General features: G+C 44.0%; 1 protein-coding gene across 1 annotated transcript in view; it reads left to right on the forward strand.

The window, feature by feature from the left end:
* The window catches only part of kank1a (KN motif and ankyrin repeat domains 1a), a 205278-nt gene that overhangs the window by 116758 nt on the left and 65358 nt on the right, over positions 1–23162 (forward strand). The window contains 3 exon segments of the mRNA XM_045695463.1: positions 16541–17083; positions 17085–18811; positions 18948–19438. Coding sequence (XP_045551419.1) covers positions 16877–17083; positions 17085–18811; positions 18948–19438 — 2425 coding nt within the window. The 5' untranslated portion in view covers positions 16541–16876.

The raw sequence follows: 23162 nt of genomic DNA on the forward strand, positions 1-23162 counted from the left end.
GTTTATGTCAACACGGTTGGTTCTGTTTATGTCGACATTCTGTTACCAACAGAATGACGGTTGGTTCTGTCTATGTCGACATTCTGTTACCAACAGAATGACGGTTGGTTCTGTTTGTCGACATTCTGTTACCAACAGAATGACGGTTGGTTCTGTTTGTCGACATTCTGTTACCAACAGAATGACGGTTGGTTCTGTTAATGTCGACATTCTGTTACCAACAGAATGACGGTTGGTTCTGTTTATGTTGACACTCTGTTACCAATAGAATGATGGTTGGTTCTGTTTATTTCGACACGGTTGGTTCTGTTTATGTCGACACTCTGTTACCAACAGAATGATGGTTGGTTCTGTTTATGTCGACACGGTTGGTTCTGTTTATGTCGACACTCTGTTACCAACAGATTGACGGTTGATTCTGTTAATGTCGACATTCTGTTACCAACAGAATGACGGTTGGTTCTGTTTATGTCGACACTCTGTTACCAACAGAATGACGGTTGGTTCTGTTTATGTCGCCATTCTGTTACCAAGAGATTGACGGTTGGTTCTGTTTATGTCGACAGTCTGTTACCAACAGAATGATGGTTGGTTCTGTTTATGTCGACACGGTTGGTTCTGTTTATGTCGACATTCTGTTACCAACAGAATGACGGTTGGTTCTGTTTATGTCGACACTCTGTTACCAATAGAATGATGGTTGGTTCTGTTTATGTCGACACGGTTGGTTCTGTTTATGTCGACACTCTGTTACCAACAGAATGATGGTTGGTTCTGTTTATGTCGACACGGTTGGTTCTGTTTATGTCGACACTCTGTTACCAACAGAATGACGGTTGGTTCTCTTTATGTCGACACTCTGTTACCAACAGAATGATGGTTGGTTCTGTTTATGTCGACATTCTCTTTCCAACAGAATGATGGTTGGTTCTGTTTATGTCGACACCTGTTACCAACAGAATGACGGTTGGTTCTGTTTATGTCGACACTCTGTTACCAACAGAATGATGGTTGGTTCTGTTTATGTCGACACGGTTGGTTCTGTTTATGTCGACACTCTGTTACCAACAGAATGACGGTTGGTTCTGTTTATGTCGACACGGTTGGTTCTGTTTATGTCGACACTCTGTTACCAACAGAATGACGGTTGGTTCTGTTTATGTCGACACTCTGTTACCAACAGAATGATGGTTGGTTCTGTTTATGTCGACACTCTGTTACCAACAGAATGACGGTTGGTTCTGTTTATGTCGACATTCTGTTACCAACAGATTGACGGTTGATTCTGTTTATGTCGATATTCTGTTACCAACAGATTGACGGTTGATTCTGTTTATGTCGACATTCTGTTACCAACAGAATGACGGTTGGTTCTGTTTATGTCGACATTCTGTTACCAACAGAATGACGGTTGGTTCTGTTTATGTCGACATTCTGTTACCAACAGAATGACGGTTGGTTCTATTGGTCGACATTCTGTTACCAACAGAATGACGGTTAGTTCTGTTTATGTCGACACTCTGTTACCAACAGAATGATGGTTGGTTCTGTTTATGTCGACACGGTTGGTTCTGTTTATGTCGACATTCTGTTACCAACAGAATGACGGTTGGTTCTGTTTATGTCGACACTCTATTACCAACAGAATGATAGTTGGTTCTGTTTATGTCGACATTCTGTTACCAACAGAATGATGGTTGGTTCTGTTTATGTCGACACGGTTGGTTCTGTTTATGTCGACACTCTGTTACCAACAGAATGACGGTTGGTTCTGTTTATGTCGACACTCTGTTACCAACAGAATGATGGTTGGTTCTGTTTATGTCGACACGGTTGGTTCTGTTTATGTCGACACTCTGTTACCAACAGAATGACGGTTGGTTCTGTTTATGTCGACACTCTGTTACCAACAGAATGACGTTTGGTTCTGTTTATGTTGTCACTCTGTTACCAACAGAATGATGGTTGGTTCTGTTTATGTCGACACTCTGTTACCAACAGAATGATGGTTGGTTCTGTTTATGTCGACACGGTTGGTTCTGTTTATGTCGACATTCTGTTACCAACAGAATGACGGTTGGTTCTGTTTGTCGACACTCTGTTACCAACAGAATGATGGTTGGTTCTGTTTATGTCGACACTCTGTTACCAACAGAATGATGGTTGGTTCTGTTTATGTCGACACTGTTGGTTCTGTTTATGTCGACACTCTGTTACCAACAGAATGATGGTTGGTTCTGTTTATGTCGCCACAGTTGGTTCTGTTTATGTCGACACTCTGTTACCAACAGAATGACGGTTGGTTCTGTTTATGTTGACACTCTGTTACCAACAGATTGACGGTTGATTCTGTTAATGTCGACATTCTGTTACCAACAGAATGACGGTTGGTTCTGTTTATGTCGACATTCTGTTAACAACAGATTGATGGTTGGTTCTGTTTATGTCGACTCTCTGTTACCAACAGAATGACGTTGGTTCTGTTTATGTCGACACTCTGTTACCAACAGAATGATGGTTGGTTCTGTTTATGTCAACACGGTTGGTTCTGTTTATGTCGACATTCTGTTACCAACAGAATGACGGTTGGTTCTGTTTATGTCGACATTCTGTTACCAACAGAATGACGGTTGGTTCTGTTTGTCGACATTCTGTTACCAACAGAATGACGGTTGGTTCTGTTTGTCGACATTCTGTTACCAACAGAATGACGGTTGGTTCTGTTAATGTCGACATTCTGTTACCAACAGAATGACGGTTGGTTCTGTTTATGTCGACACTCTGTTACCAATAGAATGATGGTTGGTTCTGTTTATGTCGACACGGTTGGTTCTGTTTATGTCGACACTCTGTTACCAACAGAATGATGGTTGGTTCTGTTTATGTCGACACGGTTGGTTCTGTTTATGTCGACACTCTGTTACCAACAGAATGACGGTTGGTTCTGTTTATGTTGACACTCTGTTACCAACAGATTGACGGTTGATTCTGTTAATGTCGACATTCTGTTACCAACAGAATGACGGTTGGTTCTGTTTATGTCGACATTCTGTTAACAACAGATTGATGGTTGGTTCTGTTTATGTCGACTCTCTGTTACCAACAGAATGACGTTGGTTCTGTTTATGTCGACACTCTGTTACCAACAGAATGATGGTTGTTTCTGTTTATGTCAACACGGTTGGTTCTGTTTATGTCGACATTCTGTTACCAACAGAATGACGGTTGGTTCTGTCTATGTCGACATTCTGTTACCAACAGAATGACGGTTGGTTCTGTTTGTCGACATTCTGTTACCAACAGAATGACGGTTGGTTCTGTTTGTCGACATTCTGTTACCAACAGAATGACGGTTGGTTCTGTTAATGTCGACATTCTGTTACCAACAGAATGACGGTTGGTTCTGTTTATGTCGACACTCTGTTACCAATAGAATGATGGTTGGTTCTGTTTATTTCGACACGGTTGGTTCTGTTTATGTCGACACTCTGTTACCAACAGAATGATGGTTGGTTCTGTTTATGTCGACACGGTTGGTTCTGTTTATGTCGACACTCTGTTACCAACAGATTGACGGTTGATTCTGTTAATGTCGACATTCTGTTACCAACAGAATGACGGTTGGTTCTGTTTATGTCGACACTCTGTTACCAACAGAATGACGGTTGGTTCTGTTTATGTCGCCATTCTGTTACCAAGAGATTGACGGTTGGTTCTGTTTATGTCGACAGTCTGTTACCAACAGAATGATGGTTGGTTCTGTTTATGTCGACACGGTTGGTTCTGTTTATGTCGACATTCTGTTACCAACAGAATGACGGTTGGTTCTGTTTATGTCGACACTCTGTTACCAACAGAATGATGGTTGGTTCTGTTTATGTCGCTACTCTGTTACCAACAGAATGACGGTTGGTTCTGTTTATGTCGACACTCTGTTACCAACAGAATGATGGTTGGTTCTGTTTATGTCGACACGGTTGGTTCTGTTTATGTCGACACTCTGTTACCAACAGAATGATGGTTGGTTCTGTTTATGTCGACACGGTTGGTTCTGTTTATGTCGACACTCTGTTACCAACAGAATGACGGTTGGTTCTGTTTATGTCGACACTCTGTTACCAACAGAATGATGGTTGGTTCTGTTTATTTCAACACGGTTGGTTCTGTTTATGTCGACATTCTGTTACCAACAGAATGATGGTTGGTTCTGTTTATGTCGACACTCTGTTACCAACAGAATGACGGTTGGTTCTGTTTATGTCGCCATTCTGTTACCAAGAGATTGACGGTTGATTCTGTTTATGTCGACATTCTGTTACCAACAGAATGACGGTTGGTTCTGTTTATGTCGACATTCTGTTACCAACAGAATGACGGTTGGTTCTGTTTATGTCGACATTCTGTTACCAACAGAATGATGGTTGGTTCTGTTTGTCGACAATCTGTTACCAACAGAATGACGGTTGGTTCTGTTAATGTCGACATTCTGTTACCAACAGAATGACGGTTGGTTCTGTTAATGTCGACATTCTGTTACCAACAGAATGACTGTTGGTTCTGTTTATGTCGACACTCTGTTACCAACAGAATGACGGTTGATTCTGTTAATGTCGACATTCTGTTACCAACAGAATGACGGGTGGTTCTGTTTATGTCGACATTCTGTTACCAACAGAATGACGGTTGGTTCTGTTTATGTCGACACTCTGTTACCAACAGAATGATGGTTGGTTCTGTTTATGTCGACACGGTTGGTTCTGTTTATGTCGACATTCTGTTACCAACAGAATGACGGTTGGTTCTGTTTATGTCGACACTCTGTTACCAACAGAATGATGGTTGGTTCTGTTTATGTCGACACTCTGTTACCAACAGAATGACGGTTGGTTCTGTTTATGTCGACACTCTGTTACCAACAGAATGATGGTTGGTTCTGTTTATGATGACACGGTTGGTTCTGTTTATGTCGACACTCTGTTACCAACAGAATGATGGTTGGTTCTGTTTATGTTGACACGGTTGGTTCTGTTTATGTCGACACTCTGTTACCAACAAAATGACGGTTGGTTCTGTTTATGATGACACGGTTGGTTCTGTTTATGTCGACACTCTGTTACCAACAGAATGATGGTTGGTTCTGTTTATGTTGACACGGTTGGTTCTGTTTATGTCGACACTCTGTTACCAACAAAATGACGGTTGGTTCTGTTTATGTCGACACTCTGTTACCAACAGAATGATGGTTGGTTCTGTTTATGTCGACACGGTTGGTTCTGTTTATGTCGACATTCTGTTACCAACAGAATGATGGTTGGTTCTGTTTATGTCGACACTCTGTTACCAACAGAATGACGGTTGGTTCTGTTTATGTCGACATTCTGTTACCAACAGAATGACGGTTGGTTCTGTTTATGTCGACATTCTGTTACCAACAGAATGACGGTTGGTTCTGTTTGTCGACATTCTGTTACCAACAGAATGACGGTTGGTTCTGTTAATGTTGACATTCTGTTCTGAACAGAATGACGGTTGGTTCTGTTAATGTCGACATTCTGTTACCAACAGAATGACGGTTGGTTCTGTTTATGTCGACACTCTGTTACCAACAGAATGATGGTTGGTTCTGTTTATGTCGACACGGTTGGTTCTGTTTATGTCGACACTCTGTTACCAACAGAATGACGGTTGGTTCTGTTTATGTCGACACTCTGTCACCAACAGATTGACGGTTGATTCTGTTAATGTCGACATTCTGTTACCAACAGAATGACGGTTGGTTCTGTTTATGTCGACATTCTGTTACCAACAGAATGACGGTTGGTTCTGTTTATGTCGACACTCTGTTACCAACAGAATGATGGTTGTTTCTGTTTATGTCGACACTGTTGGTTCTGTTTATGTCGACATTCGTTACCAACAGAATGTCTGTTGGTTCTGTTTATGTCGACACTCTGTTACCAACAGAATGATGGTTGGTTCTGTTTATGTCGACACTCTGTTACCAACAGAATGACGGTTGGTTCTGTTTATGTCGACACTGTTACCAACAGAATGATGGTTGGTTCTGTTTATGTCGACACGGTTGGTTCTGTTTATGTCGACACTCTGTTACCAACAAAATGACGGTTGGTTCTGTTTATGTCGACACTCTGTTACCAACAGAATGATGGTTGGTTCTGTTTATGCTCGACACGGTTGGTTCTGTTTATGTCGACATTCTGTTACCAACAGAATGATGGTTGGTTCTGTTTATGTCGACACTCTGTTACCAACAGAATGACGGTTGGTTCTGTTTATGTCGACATTCTGTTACCAACAGAATGACGGTTGGTTCTGTTTATGTCGACATTCTGTTACCAACAGAATGACGGTTGGTTCTGTTTGTCGACATTCTGTTACCAACAGAATGACGGTTGGTTCTGTTAATGTTGACATTCTGTTCTGAACAGAATGACGGTTGGTTCTGTTAATGTCGACATTCTGTTACCAACAGAATGACGGTTGGTTCTGTTTATGTCGACACTCTGTTACCAACAGAATGATGGTTGGTTCTGTTTATGTCGACACGGTTGGTTCTGTTTATGTCGACACTCTGTTACCAACAGAATGACGGTTGGTTCTGTTTATGTCGACACTCTTTCACCAACAGATTGACGGTTGATTCTGTTAATGTCGACATTCTGTTACCAACAGAATGACGGTTGGTTCTGTTTATGTCGACATTCTGTTACCAACAGAATGACGGTTGGTTCTGTTTATGTCGACACTCTGTTACCAACAGAATGATGGTTGTTTCTGTTTATGTCGACACTGTTGGTTCTGTTTATGTCGACATTCGTTACCAACAGAATGTCTGTTGGTTCTGTTTATGTCGACACTCTGTTACCAACAGAATGATGGTTGGTTCTGTTTATGTCGACACTCTGTTACCAACAGAATGACGGTTGGTTCTGTTTATGTCGACACTGTTACCAACAGAATGATGGTTGGTTCTGTTTATGCTCGACACGGTTGGTTCTGTTTATGTCGACACTCTGTTACCAACAGAATGACGGTTGGTTCTGTTTATGTCGACACTCTGTTACCAACAGAATGATGGTTGGTTCTGTTTATGCTCGACACGGTTGGTTCTGTTTATGTCGACATTCTGTTACCAACAGAATGATGGTTGGTTCTGTTTATGTCGACACTCTATTACCAACAGAATGACGGTTGGTTCTGTTTATGTCGACATTCTGTTACCAACAGAATGACGGTTGGTTCTGTTTATGTCGACACTCTGTTACCAACAGAATGATGGTTGGTTCTGTTTATGTCGACACTGTTGGTTCTGTTTATGTCGACACTCTGTTACCAACAGAATGATGGTTGGTTCTGTTTATGTCGACACAGTTGGTTCTGTTTATGTCGACACTCTGTTACCAACAGAATGACGGTTGGTTCTGTTTATGTTGACACTCTGTTACCAACAGATTGACGGTTGATTCTGTTAATGTCGACATTCTGTTACCAACAGAATGACGGTTGGTTCTGTTTATGTCGACATTCTGTTAACAACAGATTGATGGTTGGTTCTGTTTATGTCGACTCTCTGTTACCAACAGAATGACGTTGGTTCTGTTTATGTCGACACTCTGTTACCAACAGAATGATGGTTGGTTCTGTTTATGTCAACACGGTTGGTTCTGTTTATGTCGACATTCTGTTACCAACAGAATGACGGTTGGTTCTGTTTATGTCGACATTCTGTTACCAACAGAATGACGGTTGGTTCTGTTTGTCGACATTCTGTTACCAACAGAATGACGGTTGGTTCTGTTTATGTCGACACGGTTGGTTCTGTTTATGTCGACACTCTGTTACCAACAGAATGATGTTTGGTTCTGTTTATGTCGACACGGTTGGTTCTGTTTATGTCGACACTCTGTTACCAACAGAATGACGGTTGGTTCTGTTTATGTTGACACTCTGTTACCAACAGATTGACGGTTGATTCTGTTAATGTCGACATTCTGTTACCAACAGAATGACGGTTGGTTCTGTTTATGTCGACATTCTGTTAACAACAGATTGATGGTTGGTTCTGTTTATGTCGACTCTCTGTTACCAACAGAATGACGTTGGTTCTGTTTATGTCGACACTCTGTTACCAACAGAATGATGGTTGTTTCTGTTTATGTCAACACGGTTGGTTCTGTTTATGTCGACATTCTGTTACCAACAGAATGACGGTTGGTTCTGTCTATGTCGACATTCTGTTACCAACAGAATGACGGTTGGTTCTGTTTGTCGACATTCTGTTACCAACAGAATGACGGTTGGTTCTGTTTGTCGACATTCTGTTACCAACAGAATGACGGTTGGTTCTGTTAATGTCGACATTCTGTTACCAACAGAATGACGGTTGGTTCTGTTTATGTCGACACTCTGTTACCAATAGAATGATGGTTGGTTCTGTTTATTTCGACACGGTTGGTTCTGTTTATGTCGACACTCTGTTACCAACAGAATGATGGTTGGTTCTGTTTATGTCGACACGGTTGGTTCTGTTTATGTCGACACTCTGTTACCAACAGATTGACGGTTGATTCTGTTAATGTCGACATTCTGTTACCAACAGAATGACGGTTGGTTCTGTTTATGTCAACATTCTGTTACCAACAGAATGACGGTTGGTTCTGTTTATGTCGACAGTCTGTTACCAACAGAATGATGGTTGGTTCTGTTTATGTCGACACGGTTGGTTCTGTTTATGTCGACATTCTGTTACCAACAGAATGACGGTTGGTTCTGTTTATGTCGACACTCTGTTACCAACAGAATGATGGTTGGTTCTGTTTATGTCGACACTCTGTTACCAACAGAATGACGGTTGGTTCTGTTTATGTCGACACTCTGTTACCAACAGAATGATGGTTGGTTCTGTTTATGTCGACACGGTTGGTTCTGTTTATGTCGACACTCTGTTACCAACAGAATGATGGTTGGTTCTGTTTATGTCGACACGGTTGGTTCTGTTTATGTCGACACTCTGTTACCAACAGAATGACGGTTGGTTCTGTTTATGTCGACACTCTGTTACCAACAGAATGATGGTTGTTCTGTATGTAACGGTGGTTCTGTTTATGTCGACATTCTGTTACCAACAGAATGATGGTTGGTTCTGTTTATGTCGACACTCTGTTACCAACAGAATGACGGTTGGTTCTGTTTATGTCGCCATTCTGTTACCAAGAGATTGACGGTTGGTTCTGTTTATGTCGACAGTCTGTTACCAACAGAATGATGGTTGGTTCTGTTTATGTCGACACGGTTGGTTCTGTTTATGTCGACATTCTGTTACCAACAGAATGACGGTTGGTTCTGTTTATGTCGACACTCTGTTACCAACAGAATGATGGTTGGTTCTGTTTATGTCGCTACTCTGTTACCAACAGAATGACGGTTGGTTCTGTTTATGTCGACACTCTGTTACCAACAGAATGATGGTTGGTTCTGTTTATGTCGACACGGTTGGTTCTGTTTATGTCGACACTCTGTTACCAACAGAATGATGGTTGGTTCTGTTTATGTCGACACGGTTGGTTCTGTTTATGTCGACACTCTGTTACCAACAGAATGACGGTTGGTTCTGTTTATGTCGACACTCTGTTACCAACAGAATGATGGTTGGTTCTGTTTATTTCAACACGGTTGGTTCTGTTTATGTCGACATTCTGTTACCAACAGAATGATGGTTGGTTCTGTTTATGTCGACACTCTGTTACCAACAGAATGACGGTTGGTTCTGTTTATGTCGCCATTCTGTTACCAAGAGATTGACGGTTGATTCTGTTTATGTCGACATTCTGTTACCAACAGAATGACGGTTGGTTCTGTTTATGTCGACATTCTGTTACCAACAGAATGACGGTTGGTTCTGTTTATGTCGACATTCTGTTACCAACAGAATGATGGTTGGTTCTGTTTGTCGACAATCTGTTACCAACAGAATGACGGTTGGTTCTGTTAATGTCGACATTCTGTTACCAACAGAATGACGGTTGGTTCTGTTAATGTCGACATTCTGTTACCAACAGAATGACTGTTGGTTCTGTTTATGTCGACACTCTGTTACCAACAGAATGACGGTTGGTTCTGTTTATGTCGACACTCTGTTACCAACAGATTGACGGTTGATTCTGTTAATGTCGACATTCTGTTACCAACAGAATGACGGTTGGTTCTGTTTATGTCGACATTCTGTTACCAACAGAATGACGGTTGGTTCTGTTTATGTCGACACTCTGTTACCAACAGAATGATGGTTGGTTCTGTTTATGTCGACACGGTTGGTTCTGTTTATGTCGACATTCTGTTACCAACAGAATGACGGTTGGTTCTGTTTATGTCGACACTCTGTTACCAACAGAATGATGGTTGGTTCTGTTTATGTCGACACTCTGTTACCAACAGAATGACGGTTGGTTCTGTTTATGTCGACACTCTGTTACCAACAGAATGATGGTTGGTTCTGTTTATGATGACACGGTTGGTTCTGTTTATGTCGACACTCTGTTACCAACAGAATGATGGTTGGTTCTGTTTATGTTGACACGGTTGGTTCTGTTTATGTCGACACTCTGTTACCAACAAAATGACGGTTGGTTCTGTTTGTCGACATTCTGTTACCAACAGAATGACGGTTGGTTCTGTTAATGTTGACATTCTGTTCTGAACAGAATGACGGTTGGTTCTGTTAATGTCGACATTCTGTTACCAACAGAATGACGGTTGGTTCTGTTTATGTCGACACTCTGTTACCAACAGAATGATGGTTGGTTCTGTTTATGTCGACACGGTTGGTTCTGTTTATGTCGACACTCTGTTACCAACAGAATGACGGTTGGTTCTGTTTATGTCGACACTCTGTCACCAACAGATTGACGGTTGATTCTGTTAATGTCGACATTCTGTTACCAACAGAATGACGGTTGGTTCTGTTTATGTCGACATTCTGTTACCAACAGAATGACGGTTGGTTCTGTTTATGTCGACACTCTGTTACCAACAGAATGATGGTTGTTTCTGTTTATGTCGACACTGTTGGTTCTGTTTATGTCGACATTCGTTACCAACAGAATGTCTGTTGGTTCTGTTTATGTCGACACTCTGTTACCAACAGAATGATGGTTGGTTCTGTTTATGTCGACACTCTGTTACCAACAGAATGACGGTTGGTTCTGTTTATGTCGACACTGTTACCAACAGAATGATGGTTGGTTCTGTTTATGTCGACACGGTTGGTTCTGTTTATGTCGACACTCTGTTACCAACAGAATGACGGTTGGTTCTGTTTATGTCGACACTCTGTTACCAACAGAATGATGGTTGGTTCTGTTTATGTCGACACGGTTGGTTCTGTTTATGTCGACATTCTGTTACCAACAGAATGATGGTTGGTTCTGTTTATGTCGACACTCTATTACCAACAGAATGACGGTTGGTTCTGTTTATGTCGACATTCTGTTACCAACAGAATGACGGTTGGTTCTGTTTATGTCGACATTCTGTTACCAACAGAATGACGGTTGGTTCTGTTTATGTCGACATTCTGTTACCAACAGAATGACGGTTGGTTCTGTTTGTCGACATTCTGTTACCAACAGAATGACGATTGGTTCTGTTAATGTCGACATTCCGTTACCAACAGAATGACGGTTGGTTCCGTTTATGTCGACATTCTGTTACCAACAGAATGATGGTTGGTTCTGTTTATGTCGACACGGTTGGTTCTGTTTATGTCGACACTCTGTTACCAAACTTTGCATCTGCACTGTTCTTCAAATAAATGTGTTTTTGTCACAAATTGTTAGAAGTAATTCTTGTGCATAGAGTATGGTTTGTTTAACGTTGCAATCATTGGTTTTTGTTTTGAAATCGTGGAATTGCCCCCCTCTCTAACCCTAACCCTCACCCTCTCACTCCCACCTCTTCTTTGTCCTCTCCTCTCTCCCCCTCCTTCCTCTCTCCCCTTCGTCTCCTCCCTCTCTCCCCTTCCTCTCCTCCCTCTCTCCCCTTCCTCTCCTCCCTCTCTCCCCTTCCACTACTCCCTCTCTCCCCTTCCTCTCCTCCCTTTCTCCCTTCCCTCTACTCCCTCTCTCCCCTTCCTCTACTCCCTCTACTCCCTCTTTCCCCTTCCCCTCCTCCCTCTCTCCCCTTACTCTCCTCCCTCTTCTCCCCCCTCTCTCCCCTCTCTCTCCCCCTCTCTCCCGCTCTTCTCTCTCCCCCTCCTCTCATCCCTCTCTCCCGCCCTTCTCTCTCAGCCTATCCCCCCTCTCTCCCCCCTCCTCTCATCCCTCTCTCCCCCTCCTCCTTCTACTCCCATCTCTCCCCCTCTCTCCCCCTCCTCTCATCCCTCTCTCCCGCCCTTCTCTCTCAGCCTATCTCCCCGTTGGTGTTCTGTAAACTGCTGGATCTGATTAGTGTGTGCTCTATTTTTGTTCATTCCGTCGCCAGAACACAATGTACTAAAACAACTTTAAAACAGCGTACGGATGAACAAACGTCAACGATGGCATGCTTTACCACTGTTTACCGCAGCTTGTTGATTGTCTTAGAAAAGGCCCAGAAATGGTGAGTGTGTGTCTGTTATAACATAGTTTCTCTACAGCCACATAGTTTCAGCCTGACTCAACTTCTCCTCAGTAAAATAATTAGCTCCCTCTTTCTATTTTTTTCTCTCTCTCTCTCTCTCTCTCTCTCTCTCTCTCTGTCTCTCTCTCTGTCTCTGTCTCTCTCTCTGTCTCTGTCTCTCTCTCTCTCTCTCTCTGTCTCTCTGTCTCTCTCTGTCTCTCTCTCTCTGTCTCTCTCTCTGTCTCTCTCTCTCTCTCTCTCTCTCTCTCTCTCTCTCTCTCATACCTCGCTGGCAGACATATGTGAAACAGTTTAGTGGTGTTTGAACCTGTAGCAGTGACTGTCTGTTGTGGATTATACACCTAAACGTGCACCATTACCTGACACGAAGGAAATTAACAATTAACAATCCAAGTAGATGTGGTGTGTATTCACTTGTATGTACTGTAGTAGGTATATTAGGATGAGCTATGTGGAGAGTACAGCTATATGGAGAGTACAGTGGAGAGTACAGCTATGTGGAGAATACAGCTATGTGGAGAATACAGCTATGTGGAGAGTACAGCTATGTGGAGAATACAGCTATGTGGAGAATACAGCTATGTGGAGAGTACAGCTATGTGGAGAGTACAGCTATGTGGAGAGTACAGCTATGTGGAGAGTACAGCTATGTGGAGAATACAGCTATGTGGAGAGTACAGCTATGTGGAGAGTACAGCTATGTGGAGAGTACAGCTATGTGGAGAATACAGCTATGTGGAGAGTACAGCTATGTGGAGAGTACAGCTATGTGGAGAGTACAGCTATGTGGAGAGTACAGTGGAGAGTACAGCTATGTGGAGAGTACAGCTATGTGGAGAGTACAGCTATGTGGAGAGTACAGCTATGTGGAGAATACAGCTATGTGGAGAATACAGCTATGTGGAGAGTACAGCTATGTGGAGAGTACAGCTATGTGGAGAGTACAGCTATGTGGAGAGTACAGTGGAGAGTACAGCTATGTGGAGAATACAGCTATGTGGAGAGTACAGCTATGTGGAGAGTACAGCTATGTGGAGAATACAGCTATGTGGAGAGTACAGTGGAGAGTACAGCTATGTGGAGAATACAGCTATGTGGAGAGTACAGCTATATAAATGATACAGTAGTTATGCAGTGGCAAGAAAAAATATGTGAACCCATTGGAGTTACCTAGATTTCTGCATAAATTGGTCATACAATTTGATCTGTCATAACAATAGACAAACACAGTATACTTAAACTAATAATACATATTAATACATAATTACAAACAAAAAAAATCAGTGTAGGTTGGAAAAAGTATGTGAACCCCTAGGCTAATGACTTCTCCAAAAGCTAATTGGAGTACGGAGTCAGCTAACCTGGAGTCCAATCAATGAGATGAGATTAGAGATGTTGGTTAGAGCGCCTTGCCCTATAAAAAAACACTCATAACATTTTTGTTTGCTATTCACAAGAAGCATTGCCTGATGTGAACCATGCCTCGAACAAAAGAGATCTCAGAAGACCTAAGATTAAGAATTGTTGACTTGCATGAAGCTGGAAAGGGTTACAAAAGTATCTCTAAAAGCCTTGATGTTCATCAGTCTACGGTAAAACAGATTTGTCTATAAATGGAGAAAGTTCAGCACTGTTGCTACTCTCCCTAGGAGTGGCCATCCTGCAAAGATGACTCAATGAGGTTAAGAAGAATCCTAGAGTGTCAGCTAAAGACTTACAGAAATCTCTGGAACATGCTAACATCTCTGTTGACGAGTCTATGATACGTAAAACACTAAACAAGAAGGGTGTTCATGGGAGGACACCACGGAAGAAGCCACTGCTGATGGTCTGGTAATAGAAGCTGGTCAACAGTCTGATGGTAATAGAAGCTGTTCAACAGTCTGATGGTAATAGAAGCTGTTCAACAGTCTGATGGTAATAGAAGCTGTTCAACAGTCTGATGGTAATAGAAGCTGGTCAACAGTCTGATGTTAATAGAAGCTGGTCAACAGTCTGATGGTAATAGAAGCTGGTCAACAGTCTGATGGTCTGGTAATAGAAGCTGGTCAACAGTCTGATGGTCTGGTGATAGAAGCTGGTCAACAGTCTGATGGTAATAGAAGCTGTTCAACAGTCTGATGGTAATAGAAGCTGTTCAACAGTCTGATGGTAATAGAAGCTGGTCAACAGTCTGATGGTCTGGTGATAGAAGCTGGTCAACAGTCTGATGGTGATAGAAGCTGGTCAACAGTCTGATGGTGATAGAAGCTGGTCAACAGTCTGATGGTAATAGAAGCTGGTCAACAGTCTGATGGTCTGGTAATAGAAGCTGGTCAACAGTCTGATGGTAATATAAGCTGTTCAACAGTCTGATGGTAATAGAAGCTGGTCAACAGTCTGATAGTGATAGAAGCTGGTCAACAGTCTGATGGTAATAGAAGCTGTTCAACAGTCTGATGGTAATAGAAGCTGGTCAACAGTCTGATGGTAATAGAAGCTGGTCAACAGTCTGATGGTCTGGTAATAGAAGCTGGTCAACAGTCTGATGGTCTGGTGATAGAAGCTGGTCAACAGTCTGATGGTAATAGAAGCTGGTCAACAGTCTGATGGTCTGGTAATAGAAGCTGGTCAACAGTCTGATGGTCTGGTGATAGAAGCTGGTCAACAGTCTGATGGTAATAGAAGCTGGTGAACAGTCTGATGATAATAGAAGCTGGTCAACAGTCTGATGGTAATAGAAACTGGTCAACAGTCTGATGGTAATAGAAGCTGTTCAACAGTCTGATGGTAATAGAAGCTGGTCAACAGTCTGATGGTAATAGAAGCTGGTCAACAGTCTGATGGTAATAGAAGCTGGTCAACAGTCTGATGGTCTGGTGATAGAAGCTGGTCAACAGTCTGATGGTAATAGAAGCTGGTCAACAGTCTGATGGTCATAGAAGCTGGTCAACAGTATGATGGTAATAGAAGCTGGTCAACAGTCTGATGGTAATAGAAGCTGGTAAACAGTCTGATGGTGATAGAAGCTGTACAACAGTCTGATGGTAATAGAAGCTGTTCAACAGTCTGATGGTAATAGAAGCTGGTCAACAGTCTGATGGTAATTGAAGCTGGTCAACAGTCTGATGGTATTAGAAGCTGGTCAACAGTCTGATGGTAATTGAAGCTGGTCAACAGTCTGATGGTAATAGAAGCTGGTCAACAGTCTGATGGTAATAGAAGCTGGTCAACAGTCTGATGGTAATAGAAGCTGTTCAACAGTCTGATGGTAATAGAAGCTGGTCAACAGTCTGATGGTAATAGAAGCTGGTCAACAGTCTGATGGTAATAGAAGCTGGTCAACAGTCTGATGGTCTGGTGATAGAAGCTGGTCAACAGTCTGATGGTAATAGAAGCTGGTCAACAGTCTGATGGTAATTGAAGCTAACATTCGTTTTGAGGTTTGTCTTACCAGGTTTAAGTGCACTAATGTTCCCGAGGTAGCAAGCCACTCCATCCGATCACCCTCTTCTTTCCACAGCCTTCATCCAACTCCCTTTTGAAATACCAAACTAGTTTTAGCAGATAATTGCTGTCTGTTTGCTGTTGACAGCATTGTCCTTGGTGAAACTTTTTATTGTAGCTAATGTCTATGCTTGTTGTGGCCAAGTCTGTCTGGGGTCCTGCGAGAAGTACGTGGCCACGCCTTTTACGTGAGAGCGCACAGGCTACGTTCTCACGTCAAGTCACACTAGACCGCTGTTCTCCCAGCAGCTGGCTGGAGAAGCAACACCGGGGTCTAAAGTTGTCATGACATTTTGAAAGCATTTCATTCTCTGATCCATTTTGAGCTATTGTTCCATACCTGTAATGTCAACACAAAATGTGTTTCCTGGTATGGCTCCTACTTCCAATGCCTTTTGTTCTTCTCTTCTTCCCGTAGAGAGAGGAGAGAGGTCTGTCAGCAGCAGTACTGAGGCCACGCCCCCGTATGGCTACCAGCTAGACCTGGACTTCCTGAAGTATGTGGACGACATACAGCGTGGCAACACCATCAAGAGGCTGAATATCCAGCGGAAAGCCAGGCCTGTCCGGCCGGCGGCGGAGCCCGTGCCCAGGGGAGGTTGCTCTGGTGGGGGCAGCGGGTACAGTGGGCAGGGCCAGGCTGAATGGACCTCCACAGGCTCCCTACCCTCCTTCAGTGAAGAGGCACAGCAGAGTCCCCTCTTCTACCCCTCCCCTCAGCCTCACCCTCCCTCCACCCTGATTTACCACGCCCATGCCCCTCTCCCGTCCCGTGAGCCCTCCCATCCCCTTTTTCCCCTACCCCCCCGAGGGCTACCTGAGCGTCCCCCCCGAACCCCCTCAACGGCCCCGGCTCCCGCCCCCCTCTCTGTGGGAACCTCCCCTCCTCAACCCCCAGGTTGAGAAGACCCTGATGGAGACGAGGAGGAGGTTAGAACAGGAGCGGCACCTCATGCAGCCCCGCTCCCCCTCCGAACCCCCCCGGCCCTGCTCCTCGCCAACGCCTGGCCTCCTTCGGAGGGATGGGGGGGTCCAGCACCTCCCTGTTCTCCCCTAGCACCCCACAGCCCCTGCTGCCAAACGGGGGTGTAGGTAGTGGAGAGTACAACCCCTACTACACTTCCATGGGTTCCTCTATCCACCACAGCCCCATGTCATCAGGCATGACCACGCCGGCCACCAACGTGTCTCCGCTCCACCTGCAGCACATCCGGGAACAGATGGTGGTGGCCCTGCGGAGGCTGAAGGAGCTAGAGGAGAAGGTGAAGACCATACCTGTCCTACAGGTGAAGATAGCCGTGCTGCAGGAGGAGAAGAGACAGATGACCTCTCAGAAGAACCAGAGGCTAGGGGTGGGGAGCGTAGTGGGAGGGGGGTTCAGGAAGAGGTCCTATAGCGTAGGCAGTGCTGACCAGTTGGACCCCCAGAATACCCTGCAGACCCAGGAGCTGCACATTATGGAGCCAGAGGGTCAGGAGGGTCAGGGCCATAGTCAGAGTACCATGGGGATGGAGGAGTTCAGGAGGCTGGCTGCAGAGGTCCAAGCCCTGGGGGCGAACAGCCAGGAGCAAGGGTCTCACCAGGCCAGGCAGACCCAGACCTCCTTCCCTCTCACCCACAATAACAGCAACCAGCTCACCTCCACGGCGGTCGGCCCAGATGAGAACATGAACGGCGCCACGGTGGTCGCACAGAGGAAGTCGCCGGTGATGACGACGGTACAACAACGACGCTTCTACCGTGACGTCGGAATGGCGACGGAGCAGCGTGAGACGCGCAGTGCTGGGACGGGTGTGACGGAAGCCATGTTGGGCGTGGCCAGCGAGGTGGAGGCGGAGTTAGACTTGCAGCAGCAGACCATCGAGGCCCTGAAGGAGAAGATCTACCGGCTAGAGGTGGACCTGAGAGAGACCACCCACCTGATGGAGATGTCCAAGCTGAAGCTAGAGCTGCAGGCCGCTGGGGGAGCCAATAGGAAGAGGGCTGATAAAGGCTTCCAGGTGCGGCCAGACACCTACAGCATAGCCTGCCAGGCGCGGCCAGACACCCAGAGCACTGGCTCAGAGACCTGGAGAGTCCAGACGCACAGCCAGGGAGTGGGGAACCATCTAGAGACCAGCCATGCCTCCACAGGGGAGACCCTCCACACTGTAGGGGTAGGGGTGTCCTGTCAACCCAGCCTGAGACACACTGCTTCGGGACCTGACCTGCCCATGGAGAGGTGGCTGGTGCAGGAGAGGGTAGAGGTGCAGGACCAGTGTGTGGGGAGGCAGTTGGAGGTGTGTGACCAGGGGGTGAACACTGATGAGGAAGTAAACGGTCTAGAGCTGTGTAAGGCCCAGGAGACAGAGGCCAGGGAGAGGGAGAGCAGGTTGGTGGTCGTCCGGGAGTGTTCTAGAGACGTCACCGTCAGACAGCTAGTCACCATGGGGACTAACCCTGTCCTGGGCGCCACCACGGACTTTGCTGTCATGGTAACCCCAGACACAGCCTCCCAACACACCAGCACCCTTCTGGAGACCGCTAGCCAACACACCAACACAGAGACAGTGGTGCTAGCTGACGGCTGTACCAACACCGCCCTGCTCCACACTGCTGAGAAACACACCAGCACGCTAACCAATCACACAAGGACTGTCGCTGTGGGCGAGGGGCTGGTCAAAGACCCACAGACCGTGCCCAAAACCAGGTACTTTTTCAATTAGATTCATTTAACAATTTAAAAACACAATTTAACCACATGTGGATATAATACAATACATTTAAATCATGTTTTTTGAACACGTAAAAGTGTAATAAAATGTTTCTATTGTGGTCGTCCTTAGGTCTATTGCCGTGGGAAACACAGCGCAGAGAGACGGCAGTCCGGAGGAGGCATGGTCGGCCCAGACCAAAGAGGTTGGCGTCGGTCTGGTCGGCATCCACACCAACTTCCTGGTCGGCCTGAAGACCCGGAACATTGCCTGTGGCCCCTCCCACCTGGACGGAACCGCTGTTACCGAGGAGACCGTTGCCGTGACGACTGTTGTACCACCCCAGGCCCAGGCCATACAGCCCCAGCAGGTGGAGGGTGGGGCAGGACTAGACCACTACATAGAGAGGCTTCAGAACCTACTTCAGGAACAACAGATGTTGTTGACTGAGAACTACAGTGAGCTCGCGGATGCTTTCGGACAGCCCAGCTCTTCTCAGTTCACCCACTTTGGTTCTATCAACAGCCAGCTGGTCAACACTCTGACTTCTATCAACTCTGTCATCAAGTATGGCAGTGCTGAGGATCTGAGAACTCAGCGAGATGGCAGCAGCACCGCTACAGGTATGCCACACAGAATGTCTAATAGGTTGAGTCCTTACACCAGGCCAGACCATTTATCTACTGTTAGCCCGCTCTCTTCTCAGTCTGGTTAGTATTGACCTAGCCCTAACATGTCTGTTTACAGAGCTGAAAGACTAATAACACAGTCACGTTGCAACATTACTGCTGTACTTTATAAATGCTATTTATTATCATGTTTTAGTAGGTTTATGTTTAGGTTAAGAATTCTTACAGGATAGTGCAGCCTCAACAATGAACAGACTCTTATCCAGAGCAACTTACAGTAGTGAATGCATACATTTTCATACTGATCCCCCGTGGGAATCGAACCCACAACCCAAGACAGTATCACCAAAAACATTACTGTCCCTCATAACACTAAACACCTGGTGACACTTTGTATTTGTAGTTTTGATGGATCCCCATTAGCTGCTGTCAAGGCAGTACAGCAAAATGTAATGCAGTTATACATTTTAAAGACATTACAATACATTGATAACAGATTTCACAACATATTAAGTGTGTGCCCTCAGGCCTCTACTCTACTACCACATATTTATAACACAAAATCCATGTGTACATGTGTGTATAGTGCGTATGTTATTGTGTGTGTGTATGCATGTGTCTGTGCCTATGTTTGTGTTGCTTCACAGTCCCTGCTGTTCCATAAGGTGTATTTTTATCTGTTTTTTAAATCTAATTTTACTGCTGCATCAGTTACCTGATGTGGAATAGAGTTCCATGTAGTCATGGCTCTATTTAGTACAGTGTGCCTCCCATAGTCTGTTCTGGACTTGGGGACTGTGAATAGACCTCTGGTGGCATGTCTTGTGGGGTATGCATGGGTGTCTGAGCTGCGTGCCAGTAGTTTAGACAGACAGCTGAATGCATTCAACATGTCAATACCTCTCACAAATACAAGTAGTTATCAAGTAAATTCCACTTTGAGCCAGGAGAGATTGACATGCATGTTATTAATGTTAGCTCTCTGTGTACATCCTAGGACCAGCCGTGCTGCCCTGTTCTGAGCCAATTGCAACTTTCCTAAGTCCCTCTTTGTGGCACCTGACCACACGACTGAACAGTAGTCCAGGGGTGAAAAAACAAGGGCCTGTAGGACCTGCCTTGTTTATAGTGTTGTTAAGAAGGTAGAAACTAGGGCCTGTAGGACCTGCCTTGTTGATAGTGTTGTTAAGAAGGTAGAAACTAGGGCCTGTAGGACCTGCCTTGTTGATAGTGTTGTTAAGAAGGTAGAAACTAGGGCCTGTAGGACCTGCCTTGTTGATAGTGTTGTTATGAAGGCAGAGCAGTGCTTTATTATGAACAGAGTTCTCCCCATCTTAGCTACTGTTGTATCAATATGTTTTGACCGTGACAGTTTACAATCCAGGGTTACTCCAAGCAGTTTAGTCACCTCAACTTGCTCAATTTCCACACAATTTATTACAAGATTTAGTTTAGGCTTTAGTGAATGATTTGTTCCAAATACAATGCTTTTAGTTTTCTAAATATTTAGTACTAACTTATTCCTTGCCACCCGTTCTGAAACTAACTGCAGCTCTTTGTAAATTGTTGCAGTCATTTCAGTTGCTGTAGTAACTGACCTGTACAGTGTTGAGTCATCCGTATCCATGGACACTGTGGCTTTACTCACAGCCAGTGGCATGTCGTTAGTAAAGATTGAAAAAAGTAAGGGGCCTAGACAGCTGCCCTGGAGAATTCCTGATTCTACCTGGATTATGTTGGAGAGGCTTCCATTAAAGAACATCCTCTGTGTTCTGTTAGACAGGTAACTCTTTATCCACATTATAGCAGGGGGTTTAAAGCCATAACACATACGTTTTTCCAGCAACAGACTATGATCAATAATGTCAACAGCCGCACTGAAGTCTAACAAAACAGTCCCCACAATCTTATCATCAATTTCTCTCAGCCAATCATCAGTCATTGGTGAAAGTGCTGTGCTTGTTGAATGTCCTTCCCTATAAGCGTGCTGAAAGTCTGTTGTCAATTTGTTTACTGTAAAATAGCATTGTATCTGGTCAAACACCATTTTTTCCAAAAGTTTATTAAGGGTTGTTAAAACCTCTTTAGGAATTTTTGTCTAAAATGACATACCCAAATCTATCTGCCTGTAGCTCAGGCCCTGAATGTCACAAGGGGACCAAGGCGAAGCATGTAGAGTGCTCATACTTTAACCTGTTGGGGATAGGGGGCAGTATTTGCACGGCCGGATAAAAAACGTACCCGATTTAATCTGGTTACTACTCCTGCCCAGTAACTAGAATAGGCATATAAGTATTGGCTTTGGATAGAAAACACCCTAAAGTTTCTAAAACTGTTTGAATGGTGTCTGTGAGTATAACAGAACTCATATGGCAGGCAAAAACCTGAGAAGATTCCTTACAGGAAGTGGCCTGTCTGACAAGTTCTTGTTCTTCTTGGCTCTGTTTATTGAAGACTGAGGATCTTTGCTGTAACGTGACACTTCCTACGGCTCCCATAGGGTCTCAGAACCTGGGAAAAAGCTGAATGATATCGAGGCAGCCCCTGGCTGAAAAACATTAGCGCGTTTGGATAGTGGCCGGTCAGAGGACCATCAGACTGGGGCTTGTGCACGAGGGCACGAGATGTTTTTATTTTCTCTCTCTTTGAACGTAAACACGCTTTCCCGGTCGGAATATTATCACTTTTTTTACGAGAAAAATAGCATAAAAATTGATTTTAAACAGCGTTTGACATGCTTCGAAGTACGGTAATGGAATATTTTGATTTTTTTTGTCACGAAACGCATCGGGCGCGTCACCCTTCTTTACCCTTCGGATAGTGTCTTGAACACACGAACAAAACGCCGCTATTTGGATATAACTATGGATTATTTGGAACCAAACCAACATTTGTTATTGAAGTAGAAGTCCTGGGAGTGGATTCTGACGAAGAACAGCAAAGGTAATCAAACTTTTCTAATAGTAAATCGGAGTTTGGTGAGTACCACACTTGGTGGGTGTCAAAATAGCTAGCCTGTGATGGCCGGGCTATCTACTCAGAATATTGCAAAATGTGCTTTCACCGAAAAGCTATTTTAAAATCGGACATAGCGAGTGCATAAAGGAGTTCTGTATATATAATTCTTAAAATAATTGTTATGTTTTTTGTGAACGTTTATCGTAAGTAATTTAGTAAATTCACCGGAAGTGTTCGGTGGGAATGTTAGTTACATGCTAGTCACATGCTAATGTAAAAAGCTGGTTTTTGATATAAATATGAACTTGATTGAACAAAACATACATGTATTGTATAACATAATGTCCTAGGATTGTCATCTGATGAAGATCATCAAAGGTTAGTGCTGCATTTAGCTGTGGTTTGGGTTTATGTGACATTATATCCTAGCATGAAAAATGGGTGGCTGATTATTTCTGGCTGGGTACTCTGCTGACATAATCTAATGTTTTGCTTTCGTTGTAAAGCCTTTTTGAAATCGGACAGTGTGGTTAGATTAACGAGAGTCTTGTCTTTAAAATGGTGTAAAATAGTCATATGTTTGAGAAATTGAAGTAATAGCATTTCTAAGGTATTTGAATATCTAACACTACTTAAGACACGTTTATTCTACACTATGTAGTTCCCTCCTCCTCAACACCACTTAAGACACATTCATTCTACACTATATAGTTCACTACTCCTCAACACTACTTAAGACACATTCATTCTACACTATGTA

This window comes from Salmo salar, chromosome ssa15, assembly GCF_905237065.1.
Source record: "Salmo salar chromosome ssa15, Ssal_v3.1, whole genome shotgun sequence".
Lineage (NCBI taxonomy): Eukaryota > Metazoa > Chordata > Actinopteri > Salmoniformes > Salmonidae > Salmo > Salmo salar.